The sequence below is a fragment of the Oreochromis niloticus genome, linkage group LG5, assembly GCF_001858045.2.
Source record: "Oreochromis niloticus isolate F11D_XX linkage group LG5, O_niloticus_UMD_NMBU, whole genome shotgun sequence".
In the NCBI taxonomy this organism is placed as follows: domain Eukaryota; kingdom Metazoa; phylum Chordata; class Actinopteri; order Cichliformes; family Cichlidae; genus Oreochromis; species Oreochromis niloticus.
Window position 1 is genome coordinate 28,596,373 of NC_031970.2, and position 17,182 is coordinate 28,613,554.

Sequence of the window (17,182 nt, forward strand, 5' to 3'; positions counted from 1 at the left end):
GGTGGGCTAATAATTCTATCCTCATGTGTAAAGTAGGGCCGTGTCTCTCTAGCACATAGGGGGTGAAAAAAATGATCTGTCTATTTTCCAAGTTCACAGCGTACTCGCACGGCAAGGTGTCCTTTAGAAAGAGCAGTTTAAGAAAGAAACAGCTTGACTCAAACAGGTTTTGTGTTGGAGTGAGAAGGAGCTCAGCTGGACTTCTTGAAGCAACCTGCTAGAGAAAGGCAAATAAAAAGGCAAGTGAAATACTATACTATGAGATTAAAAACAAGAATAGTCAGGGAAATGTGTTGATTAAAAATGATGTAAAGTGCTGTAAAAGAGATGTTCAAAGGTCAGCGCTTGTTAAACCGTTATTTTCTTCCAGCAGTAACATTATGTAATGCTATCAGGCCAATGATTGACTGAGTTCCTGTCTGAGCAGTGTTCTTTCTCTTTTCATGTCCAGCTTCAGCAAATTAAGTTATCCAACAGGCTCGCATGTGATAATGATTACTTTTTAATTACGTGCCTATGGCTACTCTCTGAATCTGCAGGGAAACCCCAGCACTGGACAGAAAGATTCTTAACAGGGTCTGGTGAGTTTACTCTCTCTCTTATGCTTGTTTATGTATTTTTTCTTTTTACAAAATGAATGCTGCTGTCGTCAGGGGAATGTTTGGGAACTTTCATGTTTTTTCCCCACTTGTGGAAAAATACTTTGTTGACAGTGACATCGCAGTAGTAGCAACAGTTTTCTGTCATGACTATGTGAAGTCAGTGGAGTAGAAAGCACCAGAGAGAATGATCTCAGAGATAAAACAAGGCTAGGACATGAACTTTGTGTTGTTGGCACAACTTTGGCTTTAACTGTCTACCAAGTTATCAGAGCACATGAAGAGATGTAAAGCAGGGGAAGTATTACTGAACTGGCAGTCTTACACGATATATATATGTATATATATATCCAGTCCATTTATGTTTGCATCTGCTGTTTTTTATTTTAATATATCCATATCGGTCATATTATATTGTACATTATTGCAGTAGTACACTTTGACTGAGCACATTTTAACCCCAGTGTGTAACATGCAATGTATAAAATACACAAGACATCCTAGGTTCAATATTTTTGTTGTTAAAATAAAAATTCAAGTATGAATTCGGAGGTTTGACACAGTATATGGATTTTTCCCCTCCTGGAAGCCCCCCCCCCAGGCAATCTAATACTTGTGTTACCTAGACTCCCGAGCTGAGAAAAGCTGTCCCAAAGGGGGTGTTCAGCTTACAAGCCCGAGTTTCATTACTCAGCCGTATCTTTTTTCCCACGGCAGCTATTGACCCAAATGTTTCTTTAGGACAGTTTTCAAAGCAAAAAAGAAAAAAAGAGTTGTTGCTTAATTCTTCAGCCATGTGCTGCTGCTGTAGAGCCTGTACTTTGCAATTTTGTTAAAAAAAACCTCACGTGATTCACGTATTTGCATTATAAATAGTTGTCACAAGCTGTTTAAAAATGTAATTACTGTGAGGTTGAGGGAGAATAAAGAAGCCATTGAAAAAGCCAGTGAAAAAGAAGCCATTGAAAAAGCTGCCTGAGGAGATTTTTTTTTTTTTTGAGGATTAAACACTAAAACTGCAGCATCTCATGGTTCTTTCTGCCTGCAAAATCAGGTTTTTCTTTTTGGCGTTGCAATATTATTGTTGCTGCTTTTGATAGCATGTTAGCCTCCGACATGTCTCTGTGGAATACTTTCATCTGAATGTTCACGTTACCTGAACAGCCAGTGGTCTCGCTCTCTCATCCTAGGTCTGTTCTGGACTTTGGATTATTGTGTTCGTGAATGGTTTGCTCCTCATTCTCACACAAGTTCTAGGAATGTGGCCGAACAATGTGGTGTGTGGTTAAGCCGGATGACCACACTTCATTGTTCTTATATTTTGAGAGACAAGCCTTTATCAGCATGGTATTTGTACATTTGCATTTCCAGCGCCTGGATGGGATTTACTATATACCAAATTTCATGGTGAGTTCCAGGATCTCGATCTTGTCTGAATGCAGTGTTTTCATGCATGAAATGAAGGAGAAGGCTTATGTTCCTTTTTCCCAAACATAATAGATGGTACTAAAATGGTTCCAGTGAGTTGCAGCGTGTTCCGGGTTTGAATCTCCTGGTTGTCATTTGTTTGGACTTTGTTAGACTTCTGCTTCTCCCATTGCTGGTGTTGGTTTCCTGTAGTTGATCCACAGTCCAAAGACATGTGAGAGTCACTAGCTGTAGGTATGGATGTGGACCCTGGACCTAGGGCTATGGAAGAAAGAGGACACTGATCTGCAAGTCTGTTTGTTTTTATAGAATCCTTACCTTTATGTCGAAAAACAAAATATTTCTGTTAATTGTGACCTCATATTCTCATAGTTATGACCTACTGTATCAGAACTTCTTGTTTCATCGGGAGAGCTCATAACGGCGATTTCATGTCTTGTAATTATGACTTTCTGTTGCATAATAATGAAATCCTTATTTGACTTGAATGTACTATGTGACAAATAAGAGACACAATATAGTCATGCTTTTACAATGCCTTTTCAGTATTATCACTTTATAATCTTTATAAATAGATTCTGAATATGAATATACTAGGGGGTTAGGGTTAACACAATGAGTATTAAAAAAAGAGTTTTCAAGAAGTCAAATATAGCTCTGGGCCTTTAGAAGAGATCAAATAAACCAAACTAAACTCAAGTGGTAATGCCAACATAGGATAACAATGTAACATAACTAACCAACTACTTAACAGACCCAAATCTAAAGTACCCAAAACTGACCTGGAAAAGCAAGAGACACAGGGGAGCTAACAAATTATCTAGTAAACGAGAAACCCCCCCAGTTAGTTCAATAGTGATTTGAATGGTGAATAAAATATAAAATAGCCAGTGCACCTGCTATCCCACAGCATATAGGAGTTGGGTGCATTTTACCGACTGTGTCCGATTCGAATGCAGAGAAGTGAACTTAGTGATTGAAGACCTGAATTTCACTGCTTTGAACTTTGAACTTCAAAGTGTCAAACATGTGGATGCAGTTGGAAGTCAGACTTTAAACACCTGTAATCACATCTATGAGTGATGCCACCAGTTCCTGGAGTACACCTGTGCTTTACTGTAGCAAAATGAAAAATGAAGCTACTTGTGCCACGATACAGTTGTGCAGTGGTTGTTGAGTTTACTATAGAATATAATGTAGGCGGTATGTTTGTGCATTTGTTGTGTATTTCACAGCCCTTGTTCTTCCCCACGGCATAAATTCTTTATTTAAAATCAATTCATACTGTGGAGCAGCTTGCTGGTTAATACGCCTTTTAATGAAGAAAAATGTGTTTCATCGAAACCCCCACCCCCTTTTTCGAGGAAGAGTTCTTTCTGTAAGTTAATCAAGCGTAATAAATTGTTATCACCATCCTCATGAAACTGTTCATTCTCTTATTAAGACAGGACAGTAGACAGATCAGTTATTGCTGTGTGTGTGTCTCAGTTATGCAGTAATACCAGCTAATACACATGCAGCGTATTTGTTCTTTTATCTGCAGTGTGGCTGATCTCAAATATGGAGAGGGAGGGAAGAACTCAAGGTTAATCATTTCTCAGTGCTGTTATCACAGTTATGTCTGGGAAATGTTTGGGGAGTATTCTCTTTGTATGCGCTGGATACGTTGCCTGAATGCTGGGTAAGTATATGCCCACAGTCATACTTTTTGTTAAAAACCATTTCTGACTTACATGTATCCACGGTGGGCTTTGATATGTTGACTATATTCACAACACCATGGCCTGTGTTGTTTTACCAAACTTTGTTTAACAGAGCTGAACAAGTCCAGTAAAGTTGTCTTTGTCGAGTCATCTTTCCTAGATTGCTACATTGCAGTGTGTTATTGTGCAAAGAAAGTGGCTTGCACAGGTCGCCTTTTTTAGTCATTTTTCTGTTATATATAAGACAGCATAACTTTATTTATTGACAGCAGTTGTTTTTTATCTGGGTATAGGATGTACCACATACAAAAATCGTGGAGCAAGGTGCATATCTTTGAAAGCCACTTTTCAAGACTACATGAGGTCTGGGTTTTATAAGCCGGAGAAAGATTTTGCTTTGATGAGGTGGTGTTTCACCTACAGCACTGCACTAATTGAGAGTTATGGTGTAGAATCTCAGACTAACACCCTAACAGTCACACTGCTAAGGGTCACTATGTGGATTTGTTTTTGCTTGTTATCTATCTGGGTGGCTTCCAACAGCGCAGAACATCATTAAAAGGCAAACAGTTTGAAGTCCTTGTACAAACTGTTTCAACCAACTAAAAACATTTTCTGAAACAAGACGGACTCGTTTGATGCTTGAACGAGCACATTTCCCATTGCAGATACAGTCACCTCATGAATTTTGTCTCATGCCTGATGAAACTTTCAAAATGCTAAATGTGTTAGCCTTCACAGCCATTTATTGTTGAAGAAATACACCGTAAAACATAAATCATCCACTCAGGCTGGCAATAAAATTAATCACATTTATTACTTTATAGCTTCCAGATCACTAATTTGACCTCCTGATCAAACAGCTGATTTAATTAAAAAGTTGCAGTGATCCTTTGGGTAAAATCAGGTAGGTAAAACAAGAACAATCTGATTTGTCACACGTCTTCTTAAGAATTCAATCCACAGCTGTGGGTTTTGATCCTGCTCCCTGTGACTCAGAGTCCTGCTGGCTTTCATTTGCATCCAGTCAGAGACTAATTTACTTTTCAGAAACTGTCTGAATGCAAAATGTAATTAACCTTGAAGTCAGAGAGGAGTGCCATACAATATCAACTCCTATCAGTACTGCATGAATTACCTCTTTCTGGTTTTGTCTTTGGTTTGTTCAGAATCCCCAAAAAGCTTCATAAAAAGTACAGTTCTCTTTCTTCCCCTTTCACCACCGTGTAACCTGTGGTGGATAAAACTTCGTGTAATTTTTTATTTAACCCTACCAGTTTTCCACTGCCCAATGATTGCGTGCTGCTGTTCTAATAACCACTAGGTGGCAGACTGAGTCTGATCAGTCAGCTGGTCTAGCAGTGGAAAACGACATTAAAGTGCACTTTAAATCAAGACCAGTGTTCCCCCTGTTGTTGAGCAAGTGGGTAAAATCCCCTCAAAACTTCAAGCTGGGGGTAACATTTCACACTTTTGCAAGCCAGAAAGCCAGTTTGCTTTCTGGCTTACAAAGATGTTCTGCATGCCCGTACAAAGAGGTCATTTCCTTTTCAGCACGTTTCACTTAGTTTTCGGTTCCTCCTCGTCCTCATTGTGAAATGTGTCCCGTCTCCTTTCCATATAGACAACGTATCTCATATGATATAACATGGCCTTCTCATTTAAGGTTGCTGACACGTGAACATGGACGAACAAAAGGATGATCAGACTGACCAAGATGACAGCACTAACAACTCTGAAAAGAAGGTTAGTCAGATTAAGGCACTAATTCTTACGTAATTCTTTGTGTTGTTTTGGCATGAAAAATGTTATAATATAGACAATCATGTCTTTGTTTTATGGAGGAACAGCCCTGTCCTAATAGTACTATACAGACCTCTGGTTTCCCTGTTATTTGGCTAGTCTGTCATACATTAACCCGTTATGTTATCCGTGGACATTATATAGCTGTGAAGATACTGCACCTCAGTAAATATGTACACGACCTTTGTAACTGAAACACATACATTTCCAGCTTTTTCCCTAAAACCTGCTGCTGAAACTTGGAACCCCACTTTTTGATCTAAAATGACATCAGCTTTAGTGGTAACTAAAACTAAAATTATGTTGCAATAAAATCTGTCTGTGGATCTGCAAATTTCATTACTTACTTTTATTTTTTGGCCATTCCACTTCTGTAGAAACAGTGTTATGTCTAAAATGCATAGATTTGTGTGAGCTTTGAGGGAGTTTGCATATTCTCATTGTGCGTATGTGGGTTCTCCCTGGGTACTCTGGCTTCCTCCCACAGTCCACACTGGATTAGGTTCATTGGCAGTTCTAAATTGTCCGTAGGTGTTGATGTGAGTGTGAATGGTTCTTGTCTTTTTTGTGTTAGCTCTACAGTGGACTGGCAGTCTTTCTAGGGTGTTCCTCGCTTTTCACCCTATGACAGCTGAGAGCCTTAATCGGATAAACAGAAGACACTGGGTGGTTGGAAATGTGCTTTGGGATAAACAGAATTTAATTGGTTCTTCTCTTTTATGTTTTGCTGGGTGTTCATTTTTCTTATTTTCTGACAAGTACTCAAATCACACAAGTGTGTGTGTTTGCTTGTTACTGAGGACAGTGGATGTCAAATGCTGTATAGGTCTCAAAGCCACTTGAGGAAATTTTGTCATTTGTGTATTGTTGTATTTATGAAAAGAAAAAAAATTAGTTGTGTTGGAATTTGCGCCTAACTCTTCACAGATACTACAAAGTGATTGTCACACTGAGCCCCTGAGTGAGAACGTAGTTTAGGACAAATTCATGTTATATTTTCATATCCCTCTGTCTTGATAATAGAAGTGTTCATATCAAATAGCATGTTCACCCAAGCAAGATTTATCTTTGTAAATAGCTAGACATCCGATACCTCTCAATGACACTGATTATGATATCTACTATACCACTATACTACTAAGAAATATTGGCAAACACATGCTGCATTTAGTCCACCATCAGTGAAGGGCTGTGGGTTCAAATGTCTGTTTTTATTTTTGGTCTTCACTGTACATTTTTGAAATAAGTACCTGTAAGTAACTCATCCGCACCATTGTTAGTCCAACTCCCTCATGCACATATGTCTGTTTCAAAGTTTGTAAGATTAAGCTTTAAGGGGCTCTAGAGAATCCATTACCAAACAAAGGAAATGCATGGAAAGACATGCCGTTACACATACGTGAAAACAACTCTCAGCGTCACTGGGACATATTTTTAAGGGACTGTGGGAAAGATGCTACTATCAGTGAGTTTTTAACCTTTAAAAATATGAGATATCAATTTCCCCTATATGGCACTACTCCCTGGGTTTTTAGGCGATTGCTTGAGATTTTACTCTTTATTAAAAATATATAAGGATGACTTATACATGCGTATTCAAGGCTCGCAGTAGCCTTATGTATTCTGTTTCAGCTTCAGCTCATGCTTTTGCTTTTTGGCTCATCTCCTTTAACTGTGATGTGGTTTCCTTTACTTTGACTTCTTTTTCTCAGATAGCATTGTGGATCAAATGTAATTTCAAATGCTATCCAGAATATCCTTCCCCTCCCCTCTCCCCCACACCCCCCCGTTTAGCTTATCATTATGAGCTGGAATCCCTACTTTTCCTTCCTTTCCTCCTCCTAAAGCTTTATCTACAGTCTACTACTCATTTTCTTTAGCTTTAATCACTGGCTCCTCATAGCTCTACTGCATCTTATCCTCATGGACTTGATAACAATACTGTGCATTCAGTTTTTTGGCTCGTCTTTGCAGCCTATTGGTCCAAGGTATAGGTTGGTACTTCATAGAAAAGCTTATCATCCTTCACTTAATGCTGCATGATGTTTTAAAATCTGTTTGTTGCTATAAAACAAATTAATTACACGTACAAAATGTGCACTTAAATCACACACTGGATCTTGGTGAATGAAATATTCAAGTTGACACACATTGTGTAACTTCTTGAGAAAAAAATCTCAACAAGTTTCGTCAGTGGAAATGAAAATCGTCAAACCTTTGATGACTGCATTTGAAAACACACCAAAAATCAGAGTTACACATGCTGATACAACTTGTGTCATAATATGTGGCTCACTAGTGCATATGTTGCCTGTATACACTCCCATCAACAGCCTGATAAGATGACAGCTGGTGTCCTTGGGGTTCTCTTCCTGTTAGACCTGGAAAAGGCCGTTAGTGAACTCTGTGAAGCTATTTGGTGTCTTTGGATGCACTGACTCATAATGTTCCAGAGATCCCCAATTGGATTCAGGTTTTGGGAAAGTGAGAGCCAGTCAGTGGTATCAGTGCATTAATCAACCAGGAACCTGTACACTCTGGCCACAGTTGGCTGGAAATTGTCTTGAATTAGGAGAACCCAGGACTCACTATACCAGCGTAAGGCCTGATGGTGAATCTGAGGTTTTCATCCCCATGCATAACAGCTGTCAGGGTACTGGTACTAACACATGGAGATCTGTGTGACCCTCCAAGGTTATGCTTACCTTGATCAATCAAGTTAAATGATATTGCAGGTAGCATAATGATTGGCACGCCTTCTCCAGACTCTTTCACATCTGTCACATGTGCTCAATGTGAGCCCGCTGTCATCTGTGAATAGAACAGGGTGCTAATGGCAGACCTGCCAGTTCTGGGGTTCTCTGGCAAATGCCAATCAAGCTGAATGACACTAGTTTGAGCACAGGCCTCATTACAGGAAATCAGGCCCTCATGTCATGCTCAAGGACTCTGATTCTCATAGTTTGGTCAGAAACATGCAGAAGTAGCCCACTGGAGGTCTTTTTGTGGTAATCTGGCGGTGCTTCTTCTGTTCCTCCTACACAGAGGAGCAGATCCTGGTGCTGTGCTGATGATGGTTCCACGGTTCCACGACCCTTCTCCTGGGATCTCCTTTACATTTTTGAGACTGTTCTGTGAGACACGGCAAACGTCTTGCAGTGGCATGTATTAATGTGTCATCCTCGAGGAGCTGGACGACTTGTGCAACCCAGGCTGCTCGAACCATTTCAAGACACTAACAAAAAGCAAAGAGAAGAAAGAGATAAATCACCTAATAAGGATAAAGAGAGAGCCATAGATTGTTGTTACCAAGTACGAAGTCATTCCCTTTTTGGAGGTTGTGTTGTTGTTGCCTCTTCAGTGCCTCTGCTGTTGCCACTAGACTTCTCCGCTGGTTTATAGCAACATATAATAGCAAACACCTAGATTACCCCAGTATAGTCCCCAGAGGATGATTCCTAACATTCCTGGTCATTATTTAACCCTTTCTCTCCCGTAAACCTATACACAATAGAAATTCATATTCTTCTATAACTCGTTTACTTAATATTTTACACAACCTTCTGATGGAGAGTGTAGCACCTTGCCAAGAGGATACTCATAAAGTAAGTATGCAATAAAGTCTGCTAATCAAGTTTGTTCTCCTGATGGAAAATGGTTTCAATTTAATGATGTTATCTCCTTTCATCATGTGCTACCCTGAGGGCAAACCGTTATGATTTTAACCCCTTTATTGGAATTTTTAAATTCTATCCTTCTCTTTTGTATTGAAGTGTTTAATGAGCTTCTTTCAGGTCATCACAGTTTATTTCCTATTCCCATCCTCCTTTGTCATTTTCAGTAATAATACATTCAGTTGTCATGAGAAATGTATTTCACACAATGTTGACTTTGCACTAAAATGACACAATTGACAAAATAAAAAACAAAGCATGGATTTAAGAAGCTGTTTTCTTGGCATTGATGCCCAGAGTTACACAACTCACCCAGGGTTGAATTCCCCTGACTGAATCTGCCCTTGGCATTGATCAACACCAATGTGGAAAGGACTGCATGACTAGCATAATGTGTTCATGTGTGCTCTCTCATTAGCAGTCACTCACGGCCTGCCTGTTGTGTGCTGCCTTCTTTGGCTCCCTGGGCTCATCTTTCCTTTATGGCTACAACCTCTCTGTGGTCAACGCTCCTGCTCTGGTGAGTCAAACACTTGTTCTCAGCCTTTTTGCAGGGAACCACAAGTGATTTTGTATGTTTTCTTTGTGTGGTAATTAAACCTTTAGTACTCATCCATAAATATTGAATGGCAATGCTAAAACCAGGTTTTAATAAAGGTACAATTACAGAGATCCCCCCCATTAAGAAGAAATTATTCAAAATGAACACAGTATATCACACTTATAGACACTGTTGTAGTCAGGCTTATCCCCAGTACAGTGATCATTTACAGGTAATATACCGATACATAATACCTTTAGGTATACTTTTTATATATAGGTATTATTTCCATGTGATTGCAGGACAGTCCCAGGGGAGTGTCCTGCGAGATTAATGGTTTCACAGTTTGTTTGGGCAGCTGAGAACAGGGGAGCCTAAACCTCCAGACCAAATACATATACTTATATTAAATATACTGTACACTATGCACTCGTTTTAAAACTCGTGGTGATCGGGCCTTTCAGGCAGTGGCACCATGGTTGTGGAATTCTCTTCCACTGTCTCTATGCTGCACGGACTCCATTGATTCTTTTAAAAAACAGCTGAAGACATTTTTATTTAGAAAAGCATTTTATTAATTTCCTCTTACGTTGCTTTTATTGTTTTACATTGCTATTTACTGTTACATTGTTTTATATTTCCATGTCTTGTGTTGTAAAGCACTTTGTAATTTTTTATCTGTGAAAAGCGCTATATAAATAAATTTTACTTACTTACTTACTACATTTTAGAGTACTGTGGTAAAGTCTCACTCTTCGTTTCTTTATATTTTGCCTCCAAGGAGACAAGCTTTGTAAATTGCTCTTGTGTAGTAGTTCTTCAGGCTTTCTGGAGGTCTTTCAAAGTTTTGGGGAGTTTTTTCAATGAGTTTCAGTCCAGTCCTTATACCTGACCATTTTCAGAGTAATGTTTTTTTCCTTTGTTTGTTTGTTAAGCCACTGAACACTGACATATTTGTGTCTGCACATAATAAACAACGTAGCAAAGAACCAATTTTAAATTATATCTTTTATGGAACTAGCAGCCTGTTGCAAACCTCATAATTTTTTCCCATTTCTTTTGTTGAATCTACAGAATATGTCAAGAATTACAAAGACTGACAGGCACGAAATAATATTTTTACACCAAAAAGGTGATTCCCAAAGAGCTATTAGTTGAAAACTTGGCATAACTCGTCAAGGTGTGCTGTGTGTCTTTGAAAGATTTCAATAAACTGGACAAGTGGAGGAGAAAATAAAGTGGCAGACCTAAACTATCTGCAGCAGATGAACAGGATGTAAAAGTCATGTCCTTAAGAAACAGGACAAGAACTCCAACAAACACCTGACATGTGACCTAAAAGGCCTGATGAAGCTTCATCAGAAATGGTCTCAGTGGCTGTCAAGAAGCCATTCTTAAGGAACAAAAACAGGGAGAAAAAGGCAGAAGTATGTTAAGTTACACATGGACAGGACTGAAAATCAGTGGCAACAGGTCTGATGAAAAAGTTGATCCACCATGCAGTATCATCTGGAAAGCATGTGACTGGCAGCAGCTTCATTTTCCAGTACGACATTGATCCCAAACACACTGCCAATGCACTAAAAGCATACACAGTGCAATACAATGAGTCATGAGTCTTCTTAGAGCTTGAACCTCAACAGCATTGAAGCAGTAAAGGTGGTCATACCAAATACTGACTTTCTAGCTTGTTAGAATTGTATGGACTCTGTTTTTGCATTATATACTGTGTTTCTATGTATTATTCAGTGCTACAACTATTTCAAATTTTCCAGCAAAAAATATAAAGAAATGAGGGGTTACTTTTGCAAAGTAATGTGTATCTAAAAAATACAACATGTGCAGCCAATGTTCTTGTAAGTTTACATTAAATGATTACAGAAAGCTCTTTTTATATTATATTCTCTGTTTAAATTTAACTCAATAACTTTAGTACTAAGGTCTCTCAACAAAGGAATCAAAAGAAATCATCTGATACATGCATTTAGAATTGCTTACTTATGTCCATATCTTCTGTGACTGGTGAAACAGAAATTGCATTTTTGAGTTGCTTTTATGTACAAGTTCAATTATGTGGTGCCACTTGGATGGGAAACGTTTTTCAGAGGTCATGCTTTCCAATCAGGCCGTTTGTTTGTTCAGAGGTAATTAGATGTCTCACAGGTTATATAATTAGTCTTCAAGCGCCACGACCTTCAGCTCTGCAGTTACACCTACACTAACAACTAATACTGCAGAAAACACAAAAACTGGTTGTCCAGCTTTTGATGAAAATCGCTGAAGCAAATATTAATTTGTGCCACCGTTCACTTAGAATTATGATCATGACTACAGCAGGAGTGGGTGAAGTGTACCCTCAAGTGGCTGCACTGGTGAAGAAATGAGTACAGTTTAAAGGGGAATCGGTCTTTAAAGCCTGTAAACATTTTTAAAATGAAGTTTACAGAAAAGGATATTCTTACAAATACCATTTTAAACCATTTTTGTGATCATTACCATTTACAATATTTTCAAGTTTATGGATTTATTAAGACACAGTTTAGTGTGACGCAACATAGTAACTTTGTTTTTAAAATCTAAAACCTTACCATTCCTTCTATTAAGTCACAGGAAAACAGTGGATTCATGCACCACAGTTCTGGTCAGGTCACACTTCTGCTTTGATTGTGCCTGGATTGCTTTAACAAGCATTCATGATGCAAAACATGTCCAGTGAGGAAGAGTGATGAAATGGCAGGACCTGGCGGGGCTGACCTCAAGGTCTAATTGGCAATAGTAGTCTCTTGGAACAGTACTCCTATTCTGTGGTTTATAATATTTGTATTGAAAAAAAGGAGAGAGCCAGTGACCAGAAAATGCAAGTGCCAAAAGAAAAAAAAAAAGGTGCAAAAATGCCCTCTATTAACATTTTACCCCCCGGTCAGAAACACAGAGAACCAAGGACAACTAGGGCTGCTGTGCTAATCTGTCCTCAGTGGCAAAACGTTTCCCAGATGCCCTTATTAAGTGTCCCTTTTCTTTCACACTGACTTTCTTTTCATCCTTTGTGAAATAGCCAAAACATGTGCTGATGCATCTGCAAAAGACATCCATATCTATGGAGGTCCTGAGGTGGAAAACACAGTGACAAACACCAAAAATGTACAGTCTTCTGTTACAGGCCAAATAAGTGCCAAATTAAAATAAACACATCATTAAAGAATGTGTCATCATTACTGAATACATAGTTAATTATATGTATCATTTTGTGGTATTTTCACTGTAAATAATAGTCATAAAAAGGCAGTAAAACACACAGTGAGGCTGAGCTGGTGTCATCAAGTTTGCTGCTGGTTCACTGTGAGCTGTTGTTTCATGTTGCTTCTTGAACACAAAACAAACTGGAAAGATGTTAAAATCATTTTATTTTTTTGTAGTACAATTCCCAAGCTTAGATTAAGGAGCTGTAGTTTAGAAAGCTGATAAAAACTGAATTCAGTCTACTTTATATTTTAAATTAGGCATAATATTATGTTTTACAGTGTACTTTCTGACAGTTCAGTGTAATTTCACATTTGGATACTGCTCTTAACAGTGTCCATATTTTAAAATAAATTTGAAAATAGAAGATTGACCTTATATGGGAATATTTTAACAGAACAGATTCATATGATGTATTTCTCAGTATGCCTTCAGTACATTATGAGTCCTCCAAACAAGCTTGAAAACAATATATAGGGGGCGGTAGTTGTACGCTTACCAAGAGCCTGCATATTTTGTCACAGTACCTCTGAAAAATAAGAGGAGCAGAGCACAGTTTATGAACAATGCATTCTTTGTCTAAACAATGACAATAATTTTCCCACTGTTTTTTATTTCAGAATGCAAAGTTTTGAAATGTTGTTTTCTTGTCAAGGACATCATTTTATTATGTTCTCTAGGACCTGCTATGCTACTGTCCAAGTGGATTATTCTTTAAACACTGTACATGCATGACCTTCTACATATCCTCCAAATTTCTTAGCGGCAGGCTATAACTGAAATTGCTTTGCTTTCATTAAAAAACATTCTGTTCACCCTGGATTTAGGCTGTGCGAGACTTCATAACAGGCTGGTTTTATTTGCACCTTAAGGGCTTCATTCCTAATGTTTCAAATCGTTCACTTCTCTATACTTGGTAGAACTCAACAAAACACAGCATACATACTCTTAAGGCTTTCCTTTTTAACAATTTGTTCAGAAATGTGATGATTTTATTTTATATTTTAAATTTATTTCACTGTTATTTATACAAATGAACCTCACTGAGACACGGGTTCTCATTTTCAAGCGACCTACTGATTACTGCATGGAATTAGTAGGGTGTAAAATGCACTTAACAACAAAAAAAAAAGAATTAAGAAGTAATTAAAAAAAAACAAGCAAACAAAAATACAAAAAAATTAACCTTCCAGATCTTCTTTGCACACAGTTCCACTCTGCACAACCCCAAAATCTGTTGCCTGGATATTTTGTTTTCTGCTTGGCTTAGCAAGCTTAAAAGTCCCACCTACTGTTTAATCTGTATTTTGCAGCTAATTCTCCAGTTTATGTCCTTGTTGAGGCATTGCTTTTTTGTTTACTCCCCTTTATAGAATCTGCCCACCAGAAGCACTAGCTGATCATTTATGCAGCGCTGGCTCTCCTCCACCTCAGTAGGGCTCACCACTTCTCCTGCTGTCTTTACAAAAGCCGAACAGAATAAACCAACAAAAACGTCGAGCAGAGTTAGGATAACACAACAGAAGGAATATTACAGACAGAATTCTCACTACCTTTCAAAAAAGCCCGAGTCGATCTCTTTAATAGTTCACTAAAGCCACAATCATTTCTACACGCGGCACAAAAACCTATAAATGAACATTCAGCTTTCTCCACGCACAGCAGGGCCACCCCCAGCAGCGAGCCATCTTCAAATGTGGGCAAAGGAATATTATATGAAGTGTTAAAAATTCATTTCCATTGAACTCTAACAGGTTGAACTCTTGAGGTATCAGACATTAGCTATGCAAGTAGACCACAAACCTCTACTCATTTTAGAGGGGAAGCATCAAAGTAGGGGCAAAAAACTATTTGCTACTCTTCATTCTACTTCCAGACAATGTCAAGATGATGGGAATTTACTCATTAATAATGTATAACTACCTTCATTTTCTGTAGAAATTGAATTTACCCTGCTAAAGAAATCTTCACAAAGACATTTTCTTGGAGTTAACTGGGTGCACCGGTAACATCTTTGAATTAATGTGCATGATAGTGGCATGGCATTAATCTCCCCACGACACAACACCTGTTATAAAAATGAAGGAGTCTTAATCATTATTTATGCAAACATTTCTTATGACAGCTTGACATTAACTGAGACAACATAACAACAGATCGACTCATGAACAGCTTCACTCTGATAGAAAACCAGTGAGCGTAAAATATTATATAGCCGTGTCAAACAGGTGTTGCCATGGTACAAAATCTAAAAATATAGATTGTGTTTTGTGGCTGTGATGCTGGTGAGAAATAACTGTTGAACACATGAATAACTGAACTCGGTGTAAGTTTGCAGGGAGTGATGTGATGATGATGTGAAGTAATATCTTTGGTAATTATTTATCTATTGCACGTGACTTGGCTGATCTTCAGTAAAAGTAGCAATAAGGGTGATGAAAACCCTGTAGAAACTGGTGTAACCTGTAACCCCCCCTCTTTTCCCAGTGATAGAATTGTTTTCAGAAAATTTGAACTGACATCAAAGGTCATTTTTCAGTCTTAAGTTAAGCAAAGCCGGCGATCATGCTCGTGATACGTGATGCTTACAATGAGTAGCTCCTAAGCCAAAGCAAGCAATGACAGCAACTGTGTGACCACTGCCCTTCCTGACAGTGCTGAAGACAGGGAGGGCTCCAGCTTTGGTTTAACAGGAATTCAATAGAGTCGCAGTTGTTAAATGAAAGATCAAAAAACTACAAGGCCGTTTTCTGTGCTTTCTATGCAACCGACGTCTTCACGCTCGATGAAGACACTTCGGAATTCTCGTGGGTTGACACAGGTGCCAATAATTTAATGCGGCGCATTCACTGACTCATTGTAGCCTGTGCTTCAACTTCTTAATGAAGTCACTCAGTTTGTTGCTATTAAGCTATTTGCTATTTTTTAAAGTAAAGTTATGTAAAACGTCAGACACTCTCTGCTACTTAAAGGTTGAAGTCAGGTGCTTCAATGTTGCTTTGACAGAATGATACTGAAATAAGCAATCAGTGCAATTTGAGTTTTTAACTTTAAGCAGTAGCATTAAAACTATGATGCTGATGAAGCAGTTATATGCAAGTTTGTATGTTGACATGTAAGTTTGGTGCCTCTGCTCTTGTTCTCCCTTCTGTCCTTTCTGTAAAAAGAATGCAATCGTGACGCTCCAAACTATCCAAATCTCAAACTTTTGATGTGATGATTGATTAGGTGTTTTACACGTCATTTATTAACTTTATTGGATACAATAAGTCAGTCAATTATGTATATGAACACATTAACACATTTTAGATTGCATTAGAGCAGGTAGGTCAGACAGAGATAAGAGTGTTTCACATGTGACAAACTTGAATTCAGATGCAAAGAATAAAAAGTTCTTTTATGAGATCTGGAGCTATTCAATAAACATCCAGGGCCACCCAGGGCTAATGGCGTGCCTGCATTAAGCCTACTGAAATTAATTTATTTGCATATTGTGGAGACCGGATATAAAAACTTACCAATATTATTACTGGTATTAAAACAAAATGTTTTCAGATCATATCATTTAACAATCATTTAGGTCATAAAGTCAGATTGGAAATGTAAAAATACACTCATGATACATATGATATTTTCCAGGTTTACATTTAAACTTTTTAAATATCTGTCTTTTTTGTTTTTTTTAATCATTTTTTCATATGAATAATACATTTAAAACATCTCTTTGTGTTCCTTTTGTATTGCAGTACATTAAAGCTTTCTACAATAAGACATGGATTGAGAGATATGGGGAGCCTATTTCAGCAGAGACGGTGACCCTCCTCTGGTCCATCACAGTGTCCATATTTTCTATTGGAGGCCTTTTTGGAGCCCTGTCTGCCACGTTAATCATCAAAGTCCTGGGCAGGTGAGAACACTGTTATCCGCTTACAATATCGCTGGTAAGAAGTTTGCTTTTATATCCTTCACTCATCAGAGAGTGGCGAACAGCAGTCAGTGTGGTGCAAACGATTATGTTATGAGTGAATATGGACAACACTGTAGATGCTTTGGCTTGTTGTGGGGAGGGGTCTCTCTGCATCGAGCTTGTTCTGGTGAGTCCCACAAATGCTTGGTCGGATTGGAATCGAGGGACTGCAGGATAACACTGTGCTGCACAAACACAAGAAAGGGGAATTTTTGAAGTGTGCTGTG

The 17,182-nt window shown here is 38.3% G+C and overlaps 1 protein-coding gene across 5 annotated transcripts in view; it reads left to right on the forward strand.

Annotated features, from left to right (window-relative positions):
- The first annotated feature begins 424 nt into the window (after positions 1-424).
- slc2a9l2 (solute carrier family 2 member 9, like 2) overlaps positions 425-17,182 on the forward strand; it is a 90,475-nt gene continuing 73,717 nt past the window's right edge. The window contains exons 1-6 of one of the 5 annotated variants that reach the window (XM_025907412.1): positions 428-581; positions 3,571-3,708; positions 5,397-5,476; positions 8,579-9,138; positions 9,629-9,727; positions 16,735-16,895. In XM_025907412.1, coding sequence (XP_025763197.1) covers positions 9,100-9,138; positions 9,629-9,727; positions 16,735-16,895 — 299 coding nt within the window. In that variant the 5' untranslated portion in view covers positions 428-581; positions 3,571-3,708; positions 5,397-5,476; positions 8,579-9,099. Of the gene's footprint in view, positions 582-3,570; positions 3,709-5,396; positions 5,477-8,578; positions 9,139-9,625; positions 9,728-16,734; positions 16,896-17,182 lie in introns of all 5 variants that reach the window. The other 4 variants (XM_013270020.3, XM_013270019.3, XM_003442766.5 and 1 more) reach the window with 4 other exon arrangements.